Below are 24,867 nucleotides of genomic sequence, written 5' to 3'. Positions count from 1 at the left end.
CAAAAATGTATTACTTGAAGAGGAAGAACCTTTTTGTTTGGTTTGGGGACATTTTGCTATCCTGGTCAGCTATTAAATATAGCTCAGCAGTCAAAACAGCAGCACAGATCAGCAAACACATCCCAAGATATTAAGGCCAGAATGGACGAGAAAGGTTGATCCTATCTGATGTGCTGTACATGTACAGCATGGCAATTTCTTCACAAAGCTCAGCCTAAGATGGAATTCCTTTTTTTTTTTTTTTTTTTTTTTTTTTTTTTTGCCAGAAAGCATCTTTGCCTTGATTTGAAAGATTTTAATAGAGGGATGTTGTGGATTCTCCATAAATCAGAGATGACAATAATTAACCAGCATAATCAAAAAAGCCCAGGTGCTCTATTTTTCTCCAGTGAACTGAGCCCATTGATCTATAGTTTAACCTGCTCAGGTTAACAACTCTCTAGCCTCAGAAACGTCTCTTGTTTGTAGCTACCTGTAGACTACAATAAGCTACTCGGATTGAAAATCTTCAGGGTTTTGCTGTAAAATATTTTTTTTCGCTCTGGAAACAATTCTTGTAGTTTCTTTAAAGAAGACTCAAAACTTTTCAGTTTTCCAGCATTCAGAATTCAAAACTCACTAATGTTACACTGGGATAATACTCCTAACTCACAGTACCCTCTCCATACTCACCTGGCCCAAAATCTTTTGAGTACAACTTTACAATGGGGTTCAAATACAGCCATCACTACCCTCATGCTTCTTTCACAACAGCCACTTTACAGACCTACCTGTAATTTACATTCTCTGTTTCCAGATGGTGGACCTTATTTTTTACACCCTATAATTTTCTTTTACTTTTCTTAAAACTTTATTGAAACAACACTTCTGGGTTTGGTAGCTTACTGGAAAACCTTGGACATGTTACTGCACCTCTAAGATGGAAATAATGACCCTTAATCTAACTTCTGCTCACCTTTACATATTACAAGGGATTCAAATGAATCAATTCCAGCAGGGACAGAGTTTCCTACCACTGACCTCTCCATAAATCAGCAAAGCAACTGGTAAAACATAGAGTTTGGGTAATCTGTATATCTTACCAGTAACTGTATTTTGCTCTAGACACTGAGGATACTAAACTATAAACATGAGCAGGGAAGAGCTACATCAAACATGTGGCATCACTGCATTCACAGTTTATTTGGTGCCATCCCATTTCCCAATACAAGATGTACATTTTAGGAGGCATTAGAAATTGATATGCTGGGAGCCCAGTTAGGTCTTACTTGTTTCCACCTCCAGTTTGTCAAACTTTAGAATTTTAAATGGATTACTGCAGCTTTCACAGTGTCAGAGATACTCTTTTACTAAAAGAAGGAAGACAGCTTTCAAGTCAATTTTACAAGGACAACTGGCTTCAAGAGTATAAATTAAAGATGAAATGCAATAGACAACAGCAAAAGGTTTCACATATGCAAACATAATGACTGTTCAAGAATCCCTTGCAATCAGAAAGAAAAAAAACACTTCTTTATTACAGTCAAGCTAACCTGCCATCTCATACCTCTGCTACATTATGTGTGATTACTCATTTCCTTACAAAATTGCACAGCAGTCAGAGCCCAGCTTTTGTCAAACAGTGAATAGCCAAATTTCTTTCTGTTTTGAAATACCAAGCTGCCAGCCACATGCAAATTCCAAGATAATCAGGAAAATGTCTCTAGCACCATAACTAAAAAAAAAAAAAAAGAAAAAAAAAAAGAAAAAAAAAGTCATTTTTGTTTCATAATTAATATCCTACAAGTAAAAGCACTGCAATCACCTGTACATGAAAAGAATTGGAAGTAAACCATTTATTCTCTTCAAAGAACTAAACAACTCAATTATTTTTCCAAGGGAAGCAGGCAAAGTCTAAAGCTCAGTGTTATCTGTAGAAGATTAAAGCAACAAGTCAAAGAATATTAGTCTTTATTACTCTTTATAATTATTATCCAGAGCTTAATGTTAACTGTTAAAGGTAAATGACAGGCTACACTGCAGATACTCATACTCCTGTTCTGCCTGGAGCCAAGATAAGCCAATCCAAACCCTGAGCTATGGGAAAAGATATCAGAGGCACCTCAACAGCTATTTCATACCTATATATATAGAGACAGCTATATCTATCTCAACATAAAAATATACATATATATATATATATATATATATATAACCTTCCCGTCCTTAGCTTAAATTAGAAAAGCCTGAAAACCAGGTGGATTTTGGTCAGTGAACTCCCCAGTTCACTTCAGAATTCTCTTCTGGTAAGGAACAAAAATATTATTTTGGCTTGATTCAACTTGATCTATTTCTGTTTTTCTGCTAAACCATGCTCGTTATTTTCAGAACACTGACATTTTCATTACATCCTCACTATCTGGAATCTGTAACTCCTGGAAATGTGGCATCCAGTTTTCCAAAAGTAGCACAGCATTTATTCTTACCACCCAGGAATATGTAAGGAAAATTAATCCACAAACACCAGAGGTTTATGTCCAAAAAGGAGACAGAGGAGTCCTTTTTGCTTTATTCGAATAAAGGGAGAGGCCATGGGGCATTCCCCTGGGATCTCTCAAATTTTTGGAGGACGCAGCCTCCTTTTATCCTAATTTCCCGGCCGCTTTTCCCTCTCTCTTTCCCCATTGGCTGAGGTACTCGAGAGGCACAGACTTCCCAGAACGCCTGACACCTGACATTCCCCTCTAATGTATAGCACTTCCTTTTAATTCTTAATTCTCATAGAATTCATAGTTTCTCCCCTGTTGCTTCTTTCATCTTCTGTTACCCAATTTCATTTACCAGCAGACCTACAGTTTGTTTGTAAAGGCAAATCTCTTTTTCCATTCATCAATTAGTGTAATCCCTCCCATTGTTTCTTTTATCTCTAGGTGTTAACTTTATCTACGAACAGATCTACAATTTATTTATAGCGACAAATGTAACATTCCTCTCAAATACAAACACAGACATTGTGACCACATTCATGGAGTTCCCAAAGGTCTTTAGTAGGCTAAAGATTACTTTTGTCTTTAAAGAAAGTCTCTCACACACTTATCAGCTTCATATTGGGAGAGCTTCATCACACATCCCACCACTCACCCAAATCCCCCTGACCAAGGTCTTTAAAATACGAATCTCCACATAGAATTACCCCTGGAGCTCCTGAACCTGCTAACAAATTTCCACTCACTCTTGAGAGACAGCAGGCACACAGACAGTCCTTGCATTATTCGCTGGGGATCCACTGACACTTCCCACTCTCAGCTCAACATGGCATGTCCTGTGGGCAAAGGCAAGGATGACTGCGGGAATATTTGTCACATACCTGCAGAAAAACAGCCTAAGAGCCATCTAACTTCAGTAGCTTGTCCTGTGCAACATATAATCACATCATTACAGGCTACCTGAATAGAAACACCAAAAAGGAGATCTTTTAGCTCTGCATCAGTTCTGCACATACCTTAAATTTACACAGAACAGAGAGCTCCCACAAGGCAAGACTCACATTCTTTGGTATTCCAGAGCAATTCAGCCCAAAACAAAGTGACACTTCAGTGAGAGCATGGTAGACAGAAGAGAGTTGCTGTAGTTATAAAATAGCTCAAGCCTTCACAACATGTTACAGGTCTACAGGTATAAAATCGAAGTACATTGGTTTTTCTGTACTGTTTAAGTCTATTACAGGGAGTTCAGCAAGGCAAACGTGACCACCAACACACCACCAACCTACAGTACCACACACTTGCTGTTTTTCTCTCTGCAGCCCTTTATGTACCTTAGCCTTGCCTCCACACCGTGCCACCATTCCATAGTGACACCTCCCTCTCACTTCCAGTGTGCATTTTAATAACCCAGAGATCCCACCTATATTTTGCTATTACCACCTAAATTTTACAGGAATTCTGCGCAGCCTGAATTTACTCTAACAATGCCTTGGATGTCAACAAAAATAAACTACAAAGTATATGTTTAGTTTCTTTGTTTCTAGATTTAACTTTTGACTCCTAAAAGCAATCCAGGGTGGCCACACCCTCCATAATAAGGGTAAGCAACCTTTCTGCTGGAGCTCTGCAGGGCAGGGAGGACAGATGCTTGGGGCATGAAAAGAAAGGCTTCAAGGAAGCTGATGGGAACACTGCTGTCATCTTCACTAGTCCTGCAACTCTTAGCTCGCCTCGTGGTGCTCACAAACATATTTTCATCTCTCCACACTCTCTCATAATACTTTTCTCCCAGATGAGACCATTTCCACATCATGTTCCTATTACCAGGACCATGAAAGGAAGACCTTCCACATGGAGCCAAGAAGGCAAGTACAATAGCAATTTCTTCATCTGAAAAGTAGACCTGTGTTTAAGAAATCAGATAAGAAACAGCTGACATCAACTGCTGTGTTTCTAGCTGTTGGTACTTACCCAATTTTGTTATTAACATGACAGTCTCTTCTGAAAACTTTAAAAAATGAGATTCAACCACTTGCCTGCATATCATGGGGTCAGGCAGTTAAGCTGTAGAAATTCACCCATCACCATGTATTTTTAATAATACATGTAGAAAGTAATTAATTGACTTTTTCTTTTTTTTTTTTTTTTTTTCCCTAAAGAAAAATACCATGAAAAGCAATAGCCAGATGACAAATTTGGACACATTAAATTCTTAAAAAACCACAAATGCCTTTTTCACATTCTGCATTTCTCAGAAATGATATAAAATGCAAATGGTACTGATATTTCTGAAGTGAAATACTTCAGCCCAGAAGCTGTCTGCCACTTCACTGATAGCTATTTCTTTGTCATAATCAGGCAAGCTGTTTTGACAGTTTCACATCTATGTTGACTATAAATCTGTGAATATTTCATGGATGATTGAACTGGAACAACTATCAACAATATCCATCAGCCTGGAGCACGAAGATTTAGCTATGGTCCAATAGCTAACTGCAGGCCTGTATGAGTTAAAGTGCTGAAAACCTGTATTCACTTTACACTGTGTAATTCACTTGGATTTTTTAAAGTAACTGTAAACTACCTGACTAAATTAACAATGTAGTTCAGGAGCTGAATTTAAACAAAAAGGAAACAGCTCAAATGCAGAAAAGAAGAAGGAAGAGCATACTGAAAATTAAACTGGAACAAGAGCAAAAATTCATACAGGGCTGCACATTTCCTAGGTCTCCATGGAGTGCTGTTTCTTTACATCAAACCATTAGCTTTAGTTCATGGTGCTGTTTAGTTCCTGTCAAGGAAAAAGTCATGCTTCTGTCTCAGTATAGCTGATGCCTGAGGAGCAGCTGCTCTAGTAGGTCCTGCACTTTCAGCCTGTGACAGACAGCAGCTGATTGACACTAGCCAAGGAAAGATAAAGGAGTGTCCTAAGACAGCCCTCTGCAGCTCCTCACTCTTCCACGTTCTCTGGAAGATGCCTCTGCTTCAACAGCCTGACCCCACGTGGTAATCACAGCTGGCATCTGAAATATGAGACAGAATGAGCACCTGGCATCTTGGTCCTTTCCAGTGCTTTATTTGCAACAGCTGGGTGTTGAGGCACAGGCAGCAAAGAACACCTCTGCACAGAATGCAACAGCTGCCAGTATCTGCAGCTCAACAACAGAGCAGTGAGGCTGTCGAAAGATGTTTCAGAAAAAAACTGATTTGCAGAACAGGGAAATGTTGGGGGCAGGAAATATATTCTTATCTTTTAGAGCCCTTCCAGCTAATTTGATTTTAAATCTCTTCTTCACAGTAAAACTGACTGCTTCTGAAACTCAGACAACTGCTGCATGCAGGGAAGAACAATTAATTTCTTTTATCAACTTTGAAAAACCAACATAGTTTAAGTTACTTAAAGGTAACATAGAAAGCTTATGGTACAGGAAATAAACCCAGTCTGCCTGAACAGCATCCCTGCATCACATGTGAAAGAGTGCTGTGTGCCTCCCTGTCCTAAGACTCAGCAGAAAAAAACCCCTACCAAGATAAAGATTACATTTGAAACTATCTAAATACAACTTTTTAATTTTAGATCTTTTATGTCTAAATCTATTTCTTTTGTAAGTGCACATTTTTGTTGACTTAATATTTTTTATCAAGGACCCTTGGTTTTTTTGAATGTTGTCAAAATATCTGCTCCCTGTATTTTGAGGGCATAGCAGATCAGCTGTAAAGGAACAAGAACCACATGAAAACCAAGACCTGCTCTTAAACCCTCCAAATGGCCCTCATGGTCCAACAACAGTCCAGCTTGCTCAACAACCTCCCAAAATCCCTTAGGGATACCCAAGGAGGAATTCGAACAAGGAAAGAATGTTTTCACTCCTTTTCATCACCCATTTTACAGGTTTCCATTCTGAAAGAGCAAAATACAAATACCTTTGAAGTGGCTTTCACAAAATGCAGCAGCTTGACATTCCTGCCACAGTCTGATTCTGCTTTGTCTCACAACTATCACTGCAAAGATCACATGTATTAAAGACGTTCAGCTACTTGCATTTACAAGATCTAATTTCACAGGCTTCAGCTATTTTGCCAAGCATAGAAAACAGCTGCAACAAACAACAAATGCTGCACAGAGGGGCTGCATGCACTGCAGCCAGCTCTGCTCCATAGTCTGGCCTGCTTCAGGTAGGCTCTTGTCGTTCCTGCAGGCTTCAGGGACTATAAACAGCAGAAAATGCAACTGGCACATCCTCAAAGAAGAACACCAAGGAAGAGCAGCAGAAGTCTAAGAAAGAGTCCCTGGCAAAGGAGGTGAAGCTGTCATTACCCTCAGCTTGCTGTCTCCTTTGCATTATGATTGCCTGGCAGGCTTTTCAGAATCCCAGGGAAATGCTATAGACCCAACTTCCTCAGCTGACCCCAAAAGCTTTTGAAGCAGATCCAGCAGCAGCCAGACTGCTGAGGCTTTTGTTCATCTCAGTGAGACACCAGGATGCCCACCTTGTGTGGGAAGGAAGGATCAGCAGTACCAGTGAGGTCACTGCTTTGCTCACTGGTGCACAAGTTACAAATCAGAGAACTTGGGAATGTTACCTATGTTACCTTTAAGTAACTGAGATTATTTAAACTGTGTTGGTTTTTCAAAGCACATAAAGAATAATTGTTTTTCCCTGCCTGCTGTCTGAGTTGTCTGAGGATCACAGGCTGAGATGCCCAATTATACTGTGAGGAAGAGACTTACAATCAAATTAGCTGGAAGGGCTTTAAAAGATAATCACTTATGAACAAAGTGATGAATTAGTGAAATCATGTCAGACTAGTCTGTACAAAGGGGATTGAGCTCATTTGACATATTTGTTTGCTTTCATTCACAATAAGTTCATTAAATAAAGTTTAGTTTATAGAGTATATTGTTCTGTAAATTGGAAAGACTGAAAATGATTGTGACACTCCTTCCCCCAGCCTGGTGTTCAAGGATGAGAAGAGAGTGAAGAGATTGTCAGGTTTCAGTATTAGCATTTGTCTGTAAGACCTAAGACAGCTCAGTTAACTCTAGATGAACACTAGATTCAAATAGTGCTGACAGCTTATGTGACTAATGTCATGGGATGAAGCCAGGCTCAACAGATACCTCCAATCACCCTAAAAAGACAAGATATTCATTGCTACATGTTTGCTAGATACCCATCTAGGAAGTCACGCACAGGATAGCTGAAGTTTCCATTTCAGACATAGCCCCAACTATATGCAGAGTTCTTTTTTTGTGTCTGTGTCTGCTTATACCTCTCAGGCTCATTAGATTTATGAACCCCAGCAGTCACTGCTTAAGCAAGTTATACATATTTAATTCTTACATTTTTCCTCATAAATTAATCTATACAGCTTCTACCCATTTACTGCTTCAGAGTTCTCTTCAATGACCACTGTCTTTGTAACATGAACACTAATATAATATTTCAACTACTGCTGTACCAGCACTCTTCTTCTCTTGTACCCTGAAACAACTCCTTCCATACATGGAACACACTACACTGACATTTCCTCCCACCCTAGCATATACACAGGGATTCATCATTTAAAACCTTTATTCAGGAGTGCCGAAATTCAGTGAGTTTCCTCACAGGGAGATGGGGAAGAGCACGACAAAGGTATTACATTCCTCTTTTTCTTTTGACCAGCAATTTTTTGTCTAGCACTGAGATAATGCCAAGTGAAATGGAATACCAAGTGACTTCAATTTTAGTTTATTACAACAAAAATTACAAAGTAAGCCCTATGTTAAATCACAATAAAGCCTCTTACAATTCTCTTCAGGTGCCTTTCAGATTCTCTCTCAACATCTATGCCATTTGAATTCACTGGGACACAAAAGGAATTTACAGTTATCTATCTCTTTTATGAAATGGCTCTGTTTTCAGCACCAGTGAGACAGCACAGCCTGGAAAAAAAACAAAACCATCAGCCACTTCAGAAATTCATCTAATATTTTTCCTATGCAAAACATAAGGTACACATAAGCACAGTCTCTATTCAGCAGCAGCAGCTGCAGGGTGATGTCGGCAGCTGTGTTAACACAGAGCAGGTGCTGCTCTACTGCTGCTGCTCTTCCCCTTCCATGTGACACAGATTCTGGACCTCTCAAGGCACACTAAGGATTGCAGTCCAGAGGGAGAAGCCAGAGTGACGATAAGGGGTCTGGGAAGGAGGCTGGAAAATGACCATACCTGCAAAAGTCATGTATGATACAGAGGCCCTGAGTAATCAGCACAAATCCAAAACTTAGCCCTATACCAGCTAGTGAAGAAAATTAACTCTACTCCACATGAAACGAGCTGTGCTACACCAACTCTACAGATCAAGCAGAAACTTGTTTTCTGGTGATTCTCAATAAATACACAATATGTTCTAGTTTCTTTCTTAAAGGAACTAGATATGAACTGTCCTTGCTCAAGAAACAGGACCCTTTGCAGCCACTTTTCCCAGAAACTTATGATCTATGCATGGTTTATTACCTCATTATACTGGTGGCTGAAGAAAAATGAGACTCTAAGAGCTTCTGGTAAATATTTAACTACCAGAACCATGACAACAGACTTCTCATCTTGATTCTCCTTAACTTTACTTCAGAAACATGCTTTCCTCATCCCTTATGGCCTGAAGCTGAGAATGTATCATATTTAGCAACATAAGAACACTTCTCCTCTAGGATGTGAATGGATCCTACTAATATATTATGATAGCATTTACTCTGAAATGAACTTCAGTCTCTTATCTCTTCAGATAAAGAATCACCTGAATGTTTGCTCTACACTTGTTGCTTTATGAGCCTCAGCTTCACAGATCAGAAAAACTTTTCCCTACTACTAACAGAGGGAGAGAACAATACTTAGCCTCTGAAACTGTTTGAAGGAGACAGAGGGGTGGCATTTCACAGTTATGGATCAAGTGTTATCCAGCTGGGCATAGACCAGGGTGAGGAAGGGCAGATGTGGAAAAAGTCATCAGGCAATTCCAGTCCCCAGCAGCTAGAGGAAAGGCCAGTATCAAGTGTAGAGCAGCCCCAAACTTTGCACCATTCTGAGGATGCAAGACAAGTCGTGGCCACTCTCTGTTCCAGCTGTCTGTTCCAGTACCCACAGCTCCTCCACACAGCAAGAACTGCAGGAACAAGGCACCTACTTCTCTAAGGAGTCTGAATGAGAGAGTGGCTGTCATTCCAACTATCACTTCTCCGTATTCTCCTCCTCTTTTTTACCTCTTCAACCTGTTAAAATTACACTTAGCATATCCAGCATATTCAGATGTCCTTAGGAAAAAGAGTCAGTTGGATCCTCTAAAGCTCTGCTCCTCAGGTCAGCATTTGAAAATGAAAAATCACTGGAGCAGCTCACAGAAAAGAACAGGCACTAAAAACCACTAAAGCTGGAGTCACAGGGTCTTAATGTGTAAATCTATTTGCGAAGAAAATCGACTCCATTTGTAAGGATTAGAATGCTACAAAGGCATCAGATCCAAAGGGCCAATATGAAGGATGCTTCTGCACACATCTGTGGGTCTAAATAACCTTGCAATTTCTTTTTATGCCTTTTATGTGCCACTGCAAAGATAGGGCAAAAAAAAAAAAAAAAAAAAGCTCTGATTTTCAGAAAAAAGCTCTATTTAGACTGTTTTCAGCAGAGGAAAGTTGATAGTTTTGGTTTTTTTAATTTATTTCTGTAATTCCAGCTCAACTGTCACCAGCATTATAAGAGTAATGCCAGACTGCACTCCCAAATATACCTTCAGATGCATGGCAAGCAGCAGGTCTCATTATTACACCAGCTGTTTCACTTCTGTATTCCACTAAAAATACAGGACTCACACAGCAGGCATTTTATAAGCACGAGTTAAATTTGCTTTAGCATTAGTAACAACAAAACAGATGATTATGTTGCATTTGGAAGTGGGCAAGGAAAAATAGCTTCCAGTTTGACCTCTGTCCTTTCTACAAAGTAGACATCAGCATCCCATGGTGCTGGTGCAAAAAGAAGTGCTATGGCTAGTGCTGAAGGCAAGCTGGCAGGCTGGCACAGGGCCAGCATCTCAGTGCATCCAGAGTCCTCACCAGGTCTCAGTTCCTGACTTGCACAGAGCTCTGCACTGAGCAGAAACAAAGAGCCACTGCTGCATGTAGAGGCAAGATATCACCAATTAACTGGCTGGTAGCATCTTTCTTCTTTGAGAGACAGCACTTCTGGCTTCCAAAAAGTACCCATCAGAACTCTTAACCTCTGCCTTAGAAAAGAGAAAGACTATTTGACTTGCCAGAAGAAAACCTGACGTGCTATTCTTGGCAAGCTGCTCACCTTGATTCACAGCATTGCTGAATAGATGTGGTTAGTGTCCAGCTGGCTCAACATCACATTTAGCTCTTGCCTCTGTGATTAAGAACTTAAAGATGCAGTTATGTATTTTTAAAATGCTTTCACATTAGCTCTACTAAGGCACTGTAAGCATTAAAAAGCACTTACTGATATAGCTATCATCAGGAAACATCTATACAAAGGGTATATTTCCATGTGAGTGCCTTAGCTATTACTGCTGGTTCAGAAGTACCTAATTTTTAAAAAAAGTCCACTCAACTTTTCTTCCCCATTAATTTAAGTCATCAGCTGCAATACAGAAAATTATCAATGAATAGGCATGGAATGGCTTTCCCAGAGAAGCTGTGGATGCCCCACCCCTGGAAGTGTTCAAGGCCCTGAGCAACCTGGTCTAGTAGAAGGTGTCCCTGCCCATGTCAGGGGAGTCAGAACTAGATGATCCTTGAGGTCCTTTCCATCCCAAACCATTCTATGATTCTATGATGATAATATGCTAAGTATTTTAAGCTTAGAACATTCAAAATAAACAAATAAATGTCTCCTGCTTGTCAAAGCAGCCACAAGAAAGATTTATAGTATAGTTATAGCAGCAAAGCCTCTTGCTATAGCAATATCTCATGTGCAAAACAGGTAAATAATTACACTGATTTTTTTTTTCCTTCAAACTAAAATTAACACCAGTTCCTTGGCTTTTACCAAATTTAGGACTTTGGCTGTTACACATTTCAAAAAATATAAATTTCACATTTTTTTATTTATAATAAATCATGCTAGCACAATTTATTGACTTCTGTTATGTAGGAGAGGCTGAACACTAAAATTGAAAGTATTTTTAATTTTTCAATGAGACCAAAAATACTTAGACAGAAAATACCTGAAAAAAGTACCAAAGCAATAATCAAACTTCCTTTATTGTAAAATCTGTTTGATGCTGAAACCCATTCCCTACACCATTCACACTCAGTCAAGTCAATCTTTCACTTAGGTCACTACTGCTGACCAAGTTAAAAAGATCAAATCAAAAAGTCCAATCCCAGAGAGTAAAATACATCCATAAGCAATTCACTGACACACACTCCAAATTATTGTGCTATTTATGTCAGACCTTCTGTCGCTGCTTGTCTACAAGATAAGAATCTCAGTTTTTATAAAATAATGTATTATCCTCTTGATTACGAAAGAGCTTGAAAAAAACCACTATTCAAATCCATCCCAAAGGCTCAAATCTTAGTGGAAGGCAAGTACAAAGAACAACAGTATTTTGTTTAGCAGATAGATGCCTAATGTTTCTGAGAAACTATGACATTAAAGAAAAATACACACACACAAAATATTCAAGGAGCTGCTTGCCATCAAGTGACTGAACTAGACACAGATGTCATTCACTGGCAGAAACCCAGAGAGGAAAAAAGGTTTCTGTACCCTATAAGCTGCTTTGGTTAAGGGATTTTTTTGTTTCTGTTACCTTGCAAGTTTGACACTTGGACAAAAAGCTGCATCCTGAGGCAAGAGCCTCAGACAAGCTCTGGCTCCTGCTCCCTTCCCCAGCTGGTGGGAAGGTGCACACTACATGCCCCCCACACAACACAGAAGGGTTTCTGGTCCAGGTGCACCATCACACTGAGCGGCTGCACACTGCTTCCAGGTTCCCAGGTCGCCTCTCCATATGGACAGCTTTTTCTGGACATAGCAGCCCACTCAAAACGAGACACAGTGAAAGCATAATCATGCCCACAGAGCCCAGTCTGCATATCTGAGACCATCTGCAATATGAAAGCAGATACCCAGGGCTACTCCATTTCACCATCCTTCTTAGCAAAACGGAGAAAATGCGACCGGCCAGGCTCTCTGACTGTCTTGTTACTTTGTTGTCAGGAAGAAAGACAGTGGGACCTGACCTGAGCTCCCCACAGTCACACAGTAAAAGGATGCTTGTAAATTTTTCTCACATTATAAAACGTCTTGAGAAGAATCTCATCTGCAGAAGCTACAGTAACATACTGAGTCCTAAAGGGCTTTATTATGAGCCTTCTCCCAGAGTGAAAAATAGTGTCTGGATGGCTTATTAAAAGCCATTATTCTACAGAATTAGAAAAAAATACCTGATCAGCAAAAAGTACGGAATAGAGACTCACAACCATCTTTGCAACATGTCACCCTGGAAGAAAGTACACGGGAAAATACAGTCAGTCTCTTTGACACCACAGGATTTCACGGGGATATGGTTTCTCAGTTTTCCAGTTCCACGGATTTATATGTTTATATGGATAAAAAAACATAAAAAACATAAAAAACTTCTTTCCTCACTTGAGACCGTTAAGTCTCTGTGGGTTGTTTATTTTTCTGTTTATCTTCTTTCACACTCTGAATGAATGAAACTCATTTTAAATCCTACTGCCATGTTTACCTGTTGCAAACATGCAAACACTACTGAAATTTAAAAAAAGGTATTAAGTAACACTCAAGCAACAACTTAAACAAGAAGGGATAGTGTGAATAGTTCTGCACTGATCCGGGGTTACAAACACCGCAGAGTGCATGTTACAGTAGGCAGAGCATGCTAGAACCAACCAGCAAAAATGCAGGTGAACTGCTCAGTAAATATTGATAGTCTGAGCTAAACACAAGAGTCCATTAATTCTGTGCTTTCACCACTGCCTTGGAATAAGTGTTGTTCCACATTTTTCTCTCTCTGAATATATGCTGTTGGTCTTCAAACATATTTTCCTGAAGTCAGACACACTGGACTTTTCTGATTCCATCAGTGGAGGGCAGACAGGGAGAGAGCATGAAAGCAGGCAACAAAACAGAAGTTCCTTCAACTGCAGCTTCCCCCTTAAGTGGATCCCTTGTGAACATGAAAACCCCAACACAGGCTGAGAAAGCAGCATTGCAGTGGTGTGACTCTCAGCAAGGCTTTGAGCTGCTCTGGAATAAAAGAACAAATGAAAGAGTGAGGTGCCTGGAGCAGGAGCTAGAGGCACACTGAGGGCCAAATGCATTGGGCTGGGCTATTTCTGTTGTCAGCAACACTAAGTGTGATAAACCTGCTTAGGTTTTTTTTTTTAATTTTAAATTACACACACTCTAACTTCTACAGCAGCAGTCAACTGATTTAAATAGGATATGTGACCTGCCATCCCAGTTTTGAGTGTAGCTGCAGATAAAATAAAAAAGCAGCAGGTAAGTTGGATCCCCTGCCAGCTCCAGGCCTAGGAATAGCTGCTGGCTGACCGCTTTTTATGACAGCCACTCCCAGAACTTTGCATTGCTTGTGCATATGGAATATTTCAAATTTGAGCCACAGAAATACATTATTATTCTCTTGCAAACTTGCAGATAAGATTAACTTGTGCCATAGCAGCATGCCTTGACCTATGAACCAGCACATTGCTCCTGGTTCCTTCTAGTGGGTCTTGCTGGTCTGACTGCTGCCACAAGTTGCTGTGTAATTTTCTCAGAGTTCAAGTCCTTGAGCTGCAGAATTAGTCACCCAAAATCTAGAATCAGAGGCACTGCAAAGGTCAAAAGCAGTATCTGGGGGTTTGAATTCGACATGTTAAATGACATTCAAAATTTTTAGCAGCATATGAATACTCTACATTGGCATTTTTTTAAACCTGTTAATAGCTTTTGATAGCTTCTATGTTATTATGTCCCTTTATGCTGTTACTTCTTTTATTAGTTACGAGTATTCCTAAGTTCCACCAAATTTTTTTTTATCATATGTCAAGAAAAGTATTAACTCAGTAGTTAATACTTAATGCCGAGTGACACAAGACAAGCTGTAATTTAGCACAGAATGCCCAGTTACAAGGTGTTACTTCCCAACAACCCCAAGCTGCATTTGTATTGGACTGCCAGCTTTCATCTGCTGGCTCAGTGGAATCCCCAAAAGTAGTTGCATCCCTGCTCATGAGAAAAGTTAACATGGCTATTCCAGAAGAAGTTACCAGGAACTCACAACAAAACAAGATATAGATTGTGCAGCATTACAAAATGCTGAACAATGGCAACACTGTAAGGGTTTGCACAGATTAAAGTCATATCAGGGTCTGATCTATAGCAAAATGTGTTCACTTTACACTTCCACTGCTATGAAGAACAGCTTGGGGTCAGCACTCCAAGGAGCATGCATACTTTAATAGGTATAACTCAGTTTTAGAGGCTGGGTTATTTGACATCTCTTTAAATTACATAAACTCAATTGCATTTCAGTTCAGTGTGCTTAAAGCCACAGGGCACTGCAACACCAAGCCTGAAACATCAGCCTTCAAACTGCAATCTTCTAAGTATGCCTGATTTTATTTTACTAGAGAGGCTACAAACATTGAGCACACACTTTTGGCTTCTGATTGAATCACACACGTGTAAATATGAATTATATTCTCATATGCTTTAGCCTATCAAACTCTATGGCATCAGAGAAACAATGTTATTGAAAATCACTACAGTAAAGAATACTGAAGAATGGTTTCAACACCCAACACATTAAAATGGAAAAAAATGGGAGACAATTCAGTTTCAGTGCCTGCACATTAAATTTGGACTAGCCTCAGCTCTGCAAAAAATAGTAATGTTACCTGCCTCACAAAAAAACCCTTTTGACTGAAATCCACTGCAGCTACCTGAGAAAGTGTATCAGTCAGAAATGACTGCAAAAGATATTGCTGTGGTACCAAAGCCTGGGAACACATTCAGGAATCTTGTCTCAAGATTTTTATTATAATTTTCTTTGTTTAAATCAGTTTCAATTCATCCTACAGCAGGTCATTTCCCAAGTCAACCAAGGGCAAAACCCCCAGGAACCTCCCCACTGCCTCTTTGTGAGTTACCTTCAGCAAGGCTTAGGACTCGCAATATTACAGCAAACACCTTATGGCTTCAAAAATCTTTTCAAAACCAACAGGCAAACTGCCAAAAGGTGTGCCTCAAACATATGCAACCTGATGCCTTAATAGTTCAGGACCCATTTGAAAGCAGTTTTTGGAAATGCACTAGTAGGAATCCAGATTAAAAGAGAATGCCTAAACTAAAAGCAAAGTCCCATCTAACAGAGATGCCATGATTCAACCCTATGCTGTATTTGGTTACTGAGCACAAAAGCTTCTCACAAAAGAGCTCCAAGAACTTGATTCAGTATTCCTGTTTCAACACAGCTGTGGCCATCCAGCAGACAAATGAAAATGGAAGGCAGGAAAGATATATCCTGTGGCTGCAGGAAAAAAAAGTGATTGCTCAAGATCACTATTTGCTGTGTCTGCATTCCCTCCCTTCCCAAATTTAAGAGGCTTCCTGCCTTTAGTTAAAAATCCTAGTATGTGTGTTACTCTGGAAAAGTACTTACAGAGCTGGGGGAAGTCCTGATCTCAGTGTAAACTTTAAAAACTGATTCTGTCTTTTAAGAAACTGGCAGCTTCCTGGTAGTTTTATCTGGAATTCTAAAATTCTGAAAAGCTGGAGTGAGAGGGAGGAGAGGGGCCAGTAAATTGAAATTTATCCACTTAGAAGCAAAAATTGCTTGCCATTTCACAATCACCAGCCTTGGGTCCTGCATTCAGGTCAGCAAGACCACTAACTTCAACTTCTCACACAGCATTTCTTATAGATACATAGCTTCTATCTGGCTTGCATTTTTGTATTGCAAATAATTCTTTAAGCTTATTTCCTTAAGGGAAAGGCAAAGAGGGAACGACAGAGACAGTGTCTGTAAGCTGAGCAACTTTGTGGTTTGGTAGTGGGTTTGCCACCTTCTCAAAACACTTTTAGACAGTTTAGCCCATCTTTACTGCAATTAACCTGTTAAAACCACATACCTCAGGCTAGCCAAAACCTGTGCCCCACTCCCAGATGAATCATCACCTCAGCTCCCAGCCTCTACCTAGCTCAGCCTGGAGATTAACCCACTGCGACACCCACCCTCCCTCCAGCTACAAACCCACACTTGTGCCAGGTTTGCTCCCTGGACCAGGAGCCCTGTCACGACCATGTCCCCCTTGAGGGACTCCAGCCTAGAGGGGCTGTCTGAGGAGCAGCTGAGGCCACAAAGGTCCCTAGAAAATGGATGCTGCTCTGCCTGAGGGGCCTGGCACCTTTTTGCTTCTAGTCAGAGCAAACACATAGAGGTGTTTCCCTGCCACAGATAGCACAATGGAAAATTCTCACAGCTGCGCTGTCACAGGCAGAGAGCAGCTGGTTCAAACAGAGTACAAATAACAAACAGTTTGCATGAGAAGGTGCAGAGAGGGTCAGGTCAGGCCCCAGAAAAAAGAAACCTCAAACAAACCCATAGAAATGGTGTTCTGTGAAGAGTATGGCATAAGCACTTCAAGTACAACCAGTGACTACACCATACAAAAAACACTCATCTTGAGTGGAAGCCTGGAACAGGTTGCCCCCAGAGGCTGTGGAGTCTGCCTCACTGCAGATATTCAAGAGCCATCTGGATGCAATTCTGTGTCATGTGCTCAAGGATGTCCCTTCTTGAACAAGGTTGGACCAGGTGACCCCCTGTGGTACCTTCCAACCTTTTAACATTCTGTGATTCTGTGAGCTTTTCCTCACCACAGCACTCTGGCCAAAGTGATATCCTTATGATATATGGAGTTTGATTTGCCAGGAAGAAAAGCAGTGTAATTATTCCTCCCTCTGGCAAACATGCAATACATTTAAGGATGTTTTTGTCATCTCTAAATCAATTTGTAGTCTCTTTACTTTAGTTTTATGTAACAATAGGGAGATGCTGGGAAGCTGAAGTCGCTGTCTACTTTGCAGATAAACAAAATATTTCTTAAAATAAGACAGTTTATTTCTCTCCATCTAACAGGAATGTGAGGACAGAAGTAATTTTGATCAAAAACGACCAGATAGTAAATCTGAAAACAGCTGCTTCAAAACTCTTTTCAAAGTTGTTCAAAATCTGAAGGAAAAAGTAAATTATATCTTGCCTGTGTATAACGTACTCAATTCTTCTGTGCCTTTGAAGATGCACTGCCTGTGCTTGTGATGATAAATTCAACTTTTTAAAAGGTATAAATTTCATATTTATAGAGTAAACATCTTTCTTCCATTTCCACTTGAAGGAGTACTGAGTATTTCCTGATCTCTAAGCAGAGGCTGTGCTTCCAGTCCTCATCACACAAGCACAAAGCCTTTTGTTTATCCCGGCCCTGACTGCTGACAGCTGATAGTGCCACGCCCAGCCTCACTTGAACAGAAGAGAATTAGTTCATGGACAAAAGCTAACAAACTCAGTAGGCAGGCAGCCGAACAATCTTCATTTTAACTTCTCTTCTTCAGCTGCTGTGCCACAGAATAATTCTAACATGAGCGATGGACCTGATCTGCAGAGTATAGATCCACACTTTCCCAACACATGGATGGCAGGTATTTCTAGTGACCCAGGACTCATGCATGAGCTGAGAATGCAAAATTTCACAATGAATAACTTGCAGGCCTGAAAATTGACCTCTTCCCACCCTCCCTATGCAGTTCACAGAACACACAGTTACTTTAATTTTTTGCTGGGCTCCTCAGATCTCCTCTGGGATACAAAGATAACAGAGTAGTCATATGAATGGCAGAAGTGACCTTATTAAAAACCACCTCTTTCCAATGCAAACCTAATGACCAGGTTATTACTCAGTATCCTGACAGCAAGACAGGGAAAGAGACAGAAACACAGAGAACCTGCATCTCCCTTTCCTCTTTCTGGAAAAGATCAAAAGAGATATGAAGGCAACCCAGAGCAAGGGCTGCTGATACATGCCCTTAACAGACACTTAGTTAACATCATATTATAAAAAGGCACAGAAGTGACCAGGAAACACCTCTAGGCTCAGAAGAGTTTACTGCCTTCTCATAAGGATGTAGGAACTTCACCACCACAAGCCACCCAATGAGGAATTCACCTTTGACGTTGTTTTCCAAGAATGTCATCATCCTAAAGAAAGCAAGTCCAACTCAAGCACAGCTACTCCATTCATTTTCCTTCAGATCATTCTGCAGCAGGAAGGGGGAAATGAAAATTTTGCTGTTTAACGAGATGTTGAAAACAGTTGTGCTCTTTGCTTCCTCTTTGATGTCAAAAATCTCACTGTGTAAGAAGGACTGCAGGAGGGAAACCCTCAGTAGAAAAATAAAAACCAAAACCCAAACAAACAAACATCTCTATTTCCCTTTCCCTCTTCTCCTATCCCTTCAGAAATTAAGATATATAATCTCCAGGATAAGGTCTACGTTTTTGCCAAATAAGCTTTCAACCACTAAAATGTAAAAAGAAAAGAAAAATCAGAAGAGACTCATATTCTTAAAACAAGGTTTGTCAAAAGCCTTAAGTGCTTAGCACGTCAGTGATTTGTGGTAAATCTTCAGAACATCTACGACATTTGCAAAGCAATTTTCTCAGACATCCTCTAGAGGTTCAGTATTATTTTTGCATGTATAAAGACTGTGAGTGAAGTCTTTTAGCACACTTCCTAAGACTGCTAAAAGGAACAGTGCCAGACTTAGCTTCATCTCATGAGCAACAAAAAAAATACAGTTACAGCATTGTTTGTATGATCACAGCATCCTCTGCAAATGAAATCACAGCATCATTTTCTGTCATCTACTTTATTAATCACGGAGAACCCAATACAGGTATCACCTTATGACTATTTCTATCCCCCTTCTAAATTATATATTAAAAAAGTGTATCAACAGAAAGTTATGTAAATTTTTATTTTCCTTTCCTTTCCTTCTCGAATATATTTGGAGTAATGTACTTCCCAAACTTTGGGAAGCACAGTCTACTACTCCTATATCACATACAAGAAAGCTCTTCAAGAATTATATTTTAAAATTACACAGATTTTGCTATGGACAACAATGCTAGACCACCATTTCAGTTTTCTTTACATTTCCTGCAGTACCACACAGCCTAGACTTAAGCACACAAAAGCTCTAACTTACCTAAACTTGTGATGCAGAAGAGAATGACTGTACTCTTTCTAGCCTTGCAGGAGCTGGTTTTCATTTTCTTTTCTTAGGAATTGCCATATTCACACAACCACCAAAGACACACACCTGCTGACACTCAGAATAGGCAAAAAAGCAACACACTATGCAAGAAAAGCTGATTTGATCTGTGTATCTCAATTAGGTGCTTTCCTGTCAATTGCCCCACTGGAAAACAATACCAAGAATTTGAAGCCTCACTGTTGATGTGTGTTTTAAACCCAGAGTGAGGCTGGTTATTAGAAATTTCCCAAACCTCTAAGGGAATGAGTGTCTTGCAGGTAATTCTACGTGCACATACAAGAGTACCTCACAGCCCACTAAATTACTACAGCATCTGTACTGGAGAGAGAAGACACAGAATGACAGTTTATGGGATTATCTGCAGAAGTACAAAGAAAGATGAATTTCTGTGCTGTATATCACATTTCTTCCCAAAAGTGTATTTATCAGGGAAAATACAGCCATCTTCCAGCTGCCAGATGAGAAGAGACAACAGCAAATGACTAGCAGCCATTCCCAAAGCCTGCTGTCATTCTGGCAACAAACACAGTAGCAAAGTCAAAAAAATGAACTTGCTGAGACAGGAAAATTTTTTGCAGTAGAAGCACCAGAGATCCTCTAAACAAGTTTTTCTAAGGCATTTAGAAATTAGTATTTGAAAGAGAGAACAGTACTGAAACAGTTCAGTAGTTTGTATGTTTTTGTTGATATATGCCAGTATAAGCAGGAGGTTTCTGCTAAGAAAAGAAGATTTGGAACAGCTAACTTCTGTTGTGCAAGGATTTCAAAGGAGGAAAGACAAGGGAAAACACGCCCAGCAGCCATAAATTACTCTCAGTTCTTGGCTCCAATTAGACATCAATTTCCAAAGGACTTGAGTGGGCTGAAAATAAAAAGCAGGGACTTAAATCACATTTATGTGAAATATTTGGCTGCATAAGATACTCAATGACAATCTGCTTCTCTGTAGTTGCCTGGGATGTCCTGGGGTTGCTGTTTATCAGAGTACCTTAGAAATCCCAGCAGCAGTTCATATGCAAAAGAGAAAGAGGCAAAATTAAAAACCTCCATGGAATTATCCTATGGCTATTAGGGCACATTTAGATCCTTGAGTATAAGACTGTATAAAACTGAAGGACAAACTGGATAGGTATAATGCTAGGAGAATTATGGTAATTTGAGAGTAAAAATTACTAGAAAAACTAACAGGAAGGACAGGAAGAAAGTTAAAGCCAGTCTGAGGAACCGGGTAGTCAAAAACTTATCAGCTGAAAGTACTGAAAAAAAATATTTTAGGCAGATATGACTGACCAAAAAAAAAAAAATAAAATAAAGCTCCAAAATAAAACCCTCACCACTCTGCTTTCTGCAGATAAACCAAATGGCTCTCCTACTGGCTGAAGTTTGCAACTAGGAAGAAAATTCCCCTCAGCAACAAGCATATGAAATATCCCAATCAAGGAAGAAAATAAATCCATAATGTTTTTCACAGAACCCTTTGCAATTTGCTCTTGCCAGCTTACACACGATCTTTCCCCTTGCCATATATTCCAGAGGCACAGTTTTAAGAGAAATTTGCACATAGAAATGGAATGCATTCTGATTTAATGATGTTAAATAACCTTACATTTTGAAAACAATTCAAGTTTTCCCATTTTACTTCCCTCACTAATACTTGTTCAAAGCAATTCCTGCCTTCTGCAGAGGAAATGTCACTATTCCAGTGCCTTTACACAGAAACAGTTTTAGCAAGACACAGGACTGCACAGAAACCCAGTTTTAAGTTAAGAAAAACATGTAACCCAGACTTTTTAATTTTCCATGGTTGCCACCCATCCTAAGCGATGTAGGCATGCTGGAAGAGATCTCCATAGTATAGACTAAACTAGAAATCTCATTTACATGAATGGCCATAAAAAGAAACACATTTTTAGACCAGGAGAATTCAGGAGTATAGAGAAACTAACTAGGACCATCTGGAAAAAAATTAAACCCAGTCTCTTTAATGTTTCCTGGCTTAAAAAGTTTACGAATTAAAAAAAAAAATAAAACAACAAACCAACAAAAAACCTCCAGCAATTTATAGCCTTGATTCTGTGTTAGCAAATGCATTCTCCACTGAGATATGGTGAGGGGAGATGCTCCTCACAGAGAGCAGGGCAAGCAAGGCATTTCTTCCAGCGTGAGCTGCAGGAGTTAAAACATGCAAGCCAGAAGGAAGCAAAAGAGCTGGCAATCTTTAGGTTTTACCACATGCAAAGTAACTGCAGAATTGCAAATCTGAGACTCTAGCAAAATTGCTAGCAGCCTTTGGGAAATGAAATGATGTGTAATAAGAATGCCTGTCCAAAGAATACAATACAATATGCTTCAATTAGTTTGAAAAACTGCCTATGTGCTAAGACCTTTTCTCTTTTGTACATAGCCTGCTGCCTGGCTTTCTAACACTTTCTTGTCAGAGCAGCAATCCCAGGACATCCCAGGCAACTAGAACCAACCTGTCTAAGAACCAACCACTTTAAATACAGAAAGACTCACATAGCAAAAACCTCAATTTTACAAAATGAAGAATTTGTATAAGTATCACTCCAAAAGGCAAAGCAGCTAATGACAGCTATAGAAGAGCTGTAGTTCTCATTTGAAAGTGGAGCTGAGAAGCTAATGATTAAGGATACAGCTCCTTAGGACAGCAATCCCTGCTGCAATCCTGTAATCCTGAAAAAACTTACAGCAAATTAGCAATAATGGGTCATGTATCCGCACAGTTGTGTATTTATTAGTCAAAAACCACAGCACAGAAACACACTGCTCACTCACACACCTGCCCATCAACACCTGAGTAACTTGCAGTAAGCAATGACCAAGTGCACATCCTACAAGCTTGTGTGGCCACTGAAGTTCCACCTCCAGCTTTATGAGTGAAAACTCCAGCCAAGGCCCCAAAAGGCACATGAGCACACTGATTCCCATCACCAAACACAGCATGAAACAAGCTGCAGAGACCATAAAAAGTATTGTATCTCAATTTATTCCAAAAATTTCCATTTATGAAATAAACCTAATCTTGTATTAAAGACTTTTCCCAATTAGATTTTTCCTCAACATTATAACATCTCTCTCTGCTTCACCTATTTGGTGCAAAAATTTAATTCCCAATGCATGTCACTGTCATTCCATCCCATAAAGTAACAGACATGATCATTTTTTTGCTCTTTCTTATTATGACAGCACTGCCAAAGTAAAAGCTTTCCCTCCTCCACCTCCTCCTTCTCCTTTCATTTTTGGTGTCTCCTCTTAAAGCTTTATCAGCTTTCAGTCTCGATTTAGAGCCTCAGAAAAGCACGAAGCTTGTCTGCAAAGCAGTATCCTGAAGTCAGAGGCAAACTGAATAGGCAGAGTCAGTCACTGAATGACAGTGCAAACCCTCTCTGCGAGGTGCAAAGTGTTTTCAGCATGCCCCGCTAAAAACTCAGAAGATTAAGGAGGCTAAGTCAGTATTTATCTCAAATTCCCTACTTAGATGTCCTCATATACAGGCAGAAGCATATATATCTCCTCATATACAGGAGAAAGCAAAGAAGGGCTATTCGCATTAAGAGATACCGTGCAAATTAATGCAATGGAATTTCGTAATAGGCTTTTTGAGGAAAAAAAAATATTGAGAAAAAGTAGAAAGTTCATTTCTTGCAACTCAACTCCACCCACTGCCGCAGGTTTCGAGACATGGTTTGTGGAAGCCGGTCAGAAACAAGCGCCAGATCGCCCTGGACTTCCTTCTGGGATGTCACCACACACCCAGCAGCTTCCCTGCCAAGGGAGGGCCCCGGGCGCAGGGACGGCGCTTTGTCGTGTTCATCACGGCAGTATTTCCAAGCATACACATGGCATATCTCTATTATTAAGAACGTTTAAGAAAGGATGAAACTGCCTCCTCTCCCAGCAATAAGGAGCCGCTCGGGACTCTTTTAATATCATACAGTCCTACACGCCAGCATATTTTTAAATTCATTGTGCGTTCATGTTTGCCTGTTTTGCTCCTAATCACAGAATCTCTGGGACTTCTGAAAGCCTGGAGAGGCTCAGAGGCAGGTGGAGTTTAGCACTTCACGTACAGGGCAGCAGCAGCAGCACCACCATAGCCCGCAAGCGAAACTTTCCTTGCACGGGCGTTTTCCTGCTCGCAGCGGGCAGAACAGCCCGTGAGTCACCCGGGGCACACACAGCCCCCGGCCCGGCCGGCGCTGCCGCTCCTCCCGCCCGTGAGTCACCCGGGGCACACACAGCCCCCGGCCCGGCCGGCGCTGCCGCTCCTCCCGCCCGTGAGTCCCGGCCCGGGGCAGGAGAGGCGAGGGCGGAACCCCACAGCCTGGGGGCCCCAGCCCGGCCCCCCTGCGCCCCCGCCCCACCCGGGGCACGGCGGGCGAGGCCGTGAGGGGCAATCCCGCCCGTTCCCGCCGCCGTCCCGCGGGGATCCTCGCCCGCTCCCCGTCTTACCTGAGGCGGCGGGCGGCCGCCCCGCCTGCCCAGCAGCACCGGGAGCTGCCGCCTGCCCCCGCGCAGCGCCCGGCCCAGCCCCGCCAGCATGGTCCTGCGCCCCTGCTGCTGCCCCGCCGGGCTCCGGCCCTGCGGCCCGAGCCGCTGCCGCGCTGGGCGTGGGCGGCTCCGCCGGCGGAGTGAGCGCCTGCCCCCGGCCCTTCCCGCCCGCCGCCGGAGGGGCCGGGCCGGCTGTGCCGCTCCCTCCGGCCCCGGCTCCGGCTCCACGCGCCGCTGCCCGGCCGGAGCTGCTCCCGCCCCGCGGGCCGGCCCACCGCCCTCTGGCTACAGGTGCTGCCACCGCTCCTCCGCCTCCTTCTTCTTGTAGTTGAAACAGCTCTTCTGTACAAAAAAAAATGGAATAGCCATTAATGCTTGTCTTACCTGCACACCTGGCTCCTCTGTCGCTGAGTATTGCCTGTCTTTTGAGGAACGGGACTATCGCCGCTCCTGGGTTTCAGTGAAATCAGCTCATTCAGGTACCACAGAAATGAGCAGCTAAGCGACGGAAGACG

The 24,867-nt window shown here is 41.2% G+C and overlaps 1 protein-coding gene across 1 annotated transcript in view; it reads right to left on the bottom strand.

Moving 5' to 3' along the window:
- MCUB (mitochondrial calcium uniporter dominant negative subunit beta) overlaps window positions 1–24,581 on the bottom strand; it is a 46,470-nt gene extending 21,889 nt beyond the window's left edge. Inside the window, exon 1 of the mRNA XM_056490786.1 lies at window positions 24,314–24,581. Within this exon, the coding sequence (XP_056346761.1) occupies window positions 24,314–24,403 (90 nt within the window). The 5' untranslated portion in view covers window positions 24,404–24,581. The remainder of the gene's footprint in view (window positions 1–24,313) is intronic.
- Between the last annotated feature and the right edge of the window lie 286 nt (window positions 24,582–24,867).

The sequence above is a fragment of the Oenanthe melanoleuca genome, chromosome 4, assembly GCF_029582105.1.
Source record: "Oenanthe melanoleuca isolate GR-GAL-2019-014 chromosome 4, OMel1.0, whole genome shotgun sequence".
Taxonomy (NCBI): Eukaryota; Metazoa; Chordata; class Aves; order Passeriformes; family Muscicapidae; genus Oenanthe; species Oenanthe melanoleuca.
Note: the sequence above shows the minus strand (reverse complement) of the source record. Positions and strands in the feature narration are given on the sequence as shown.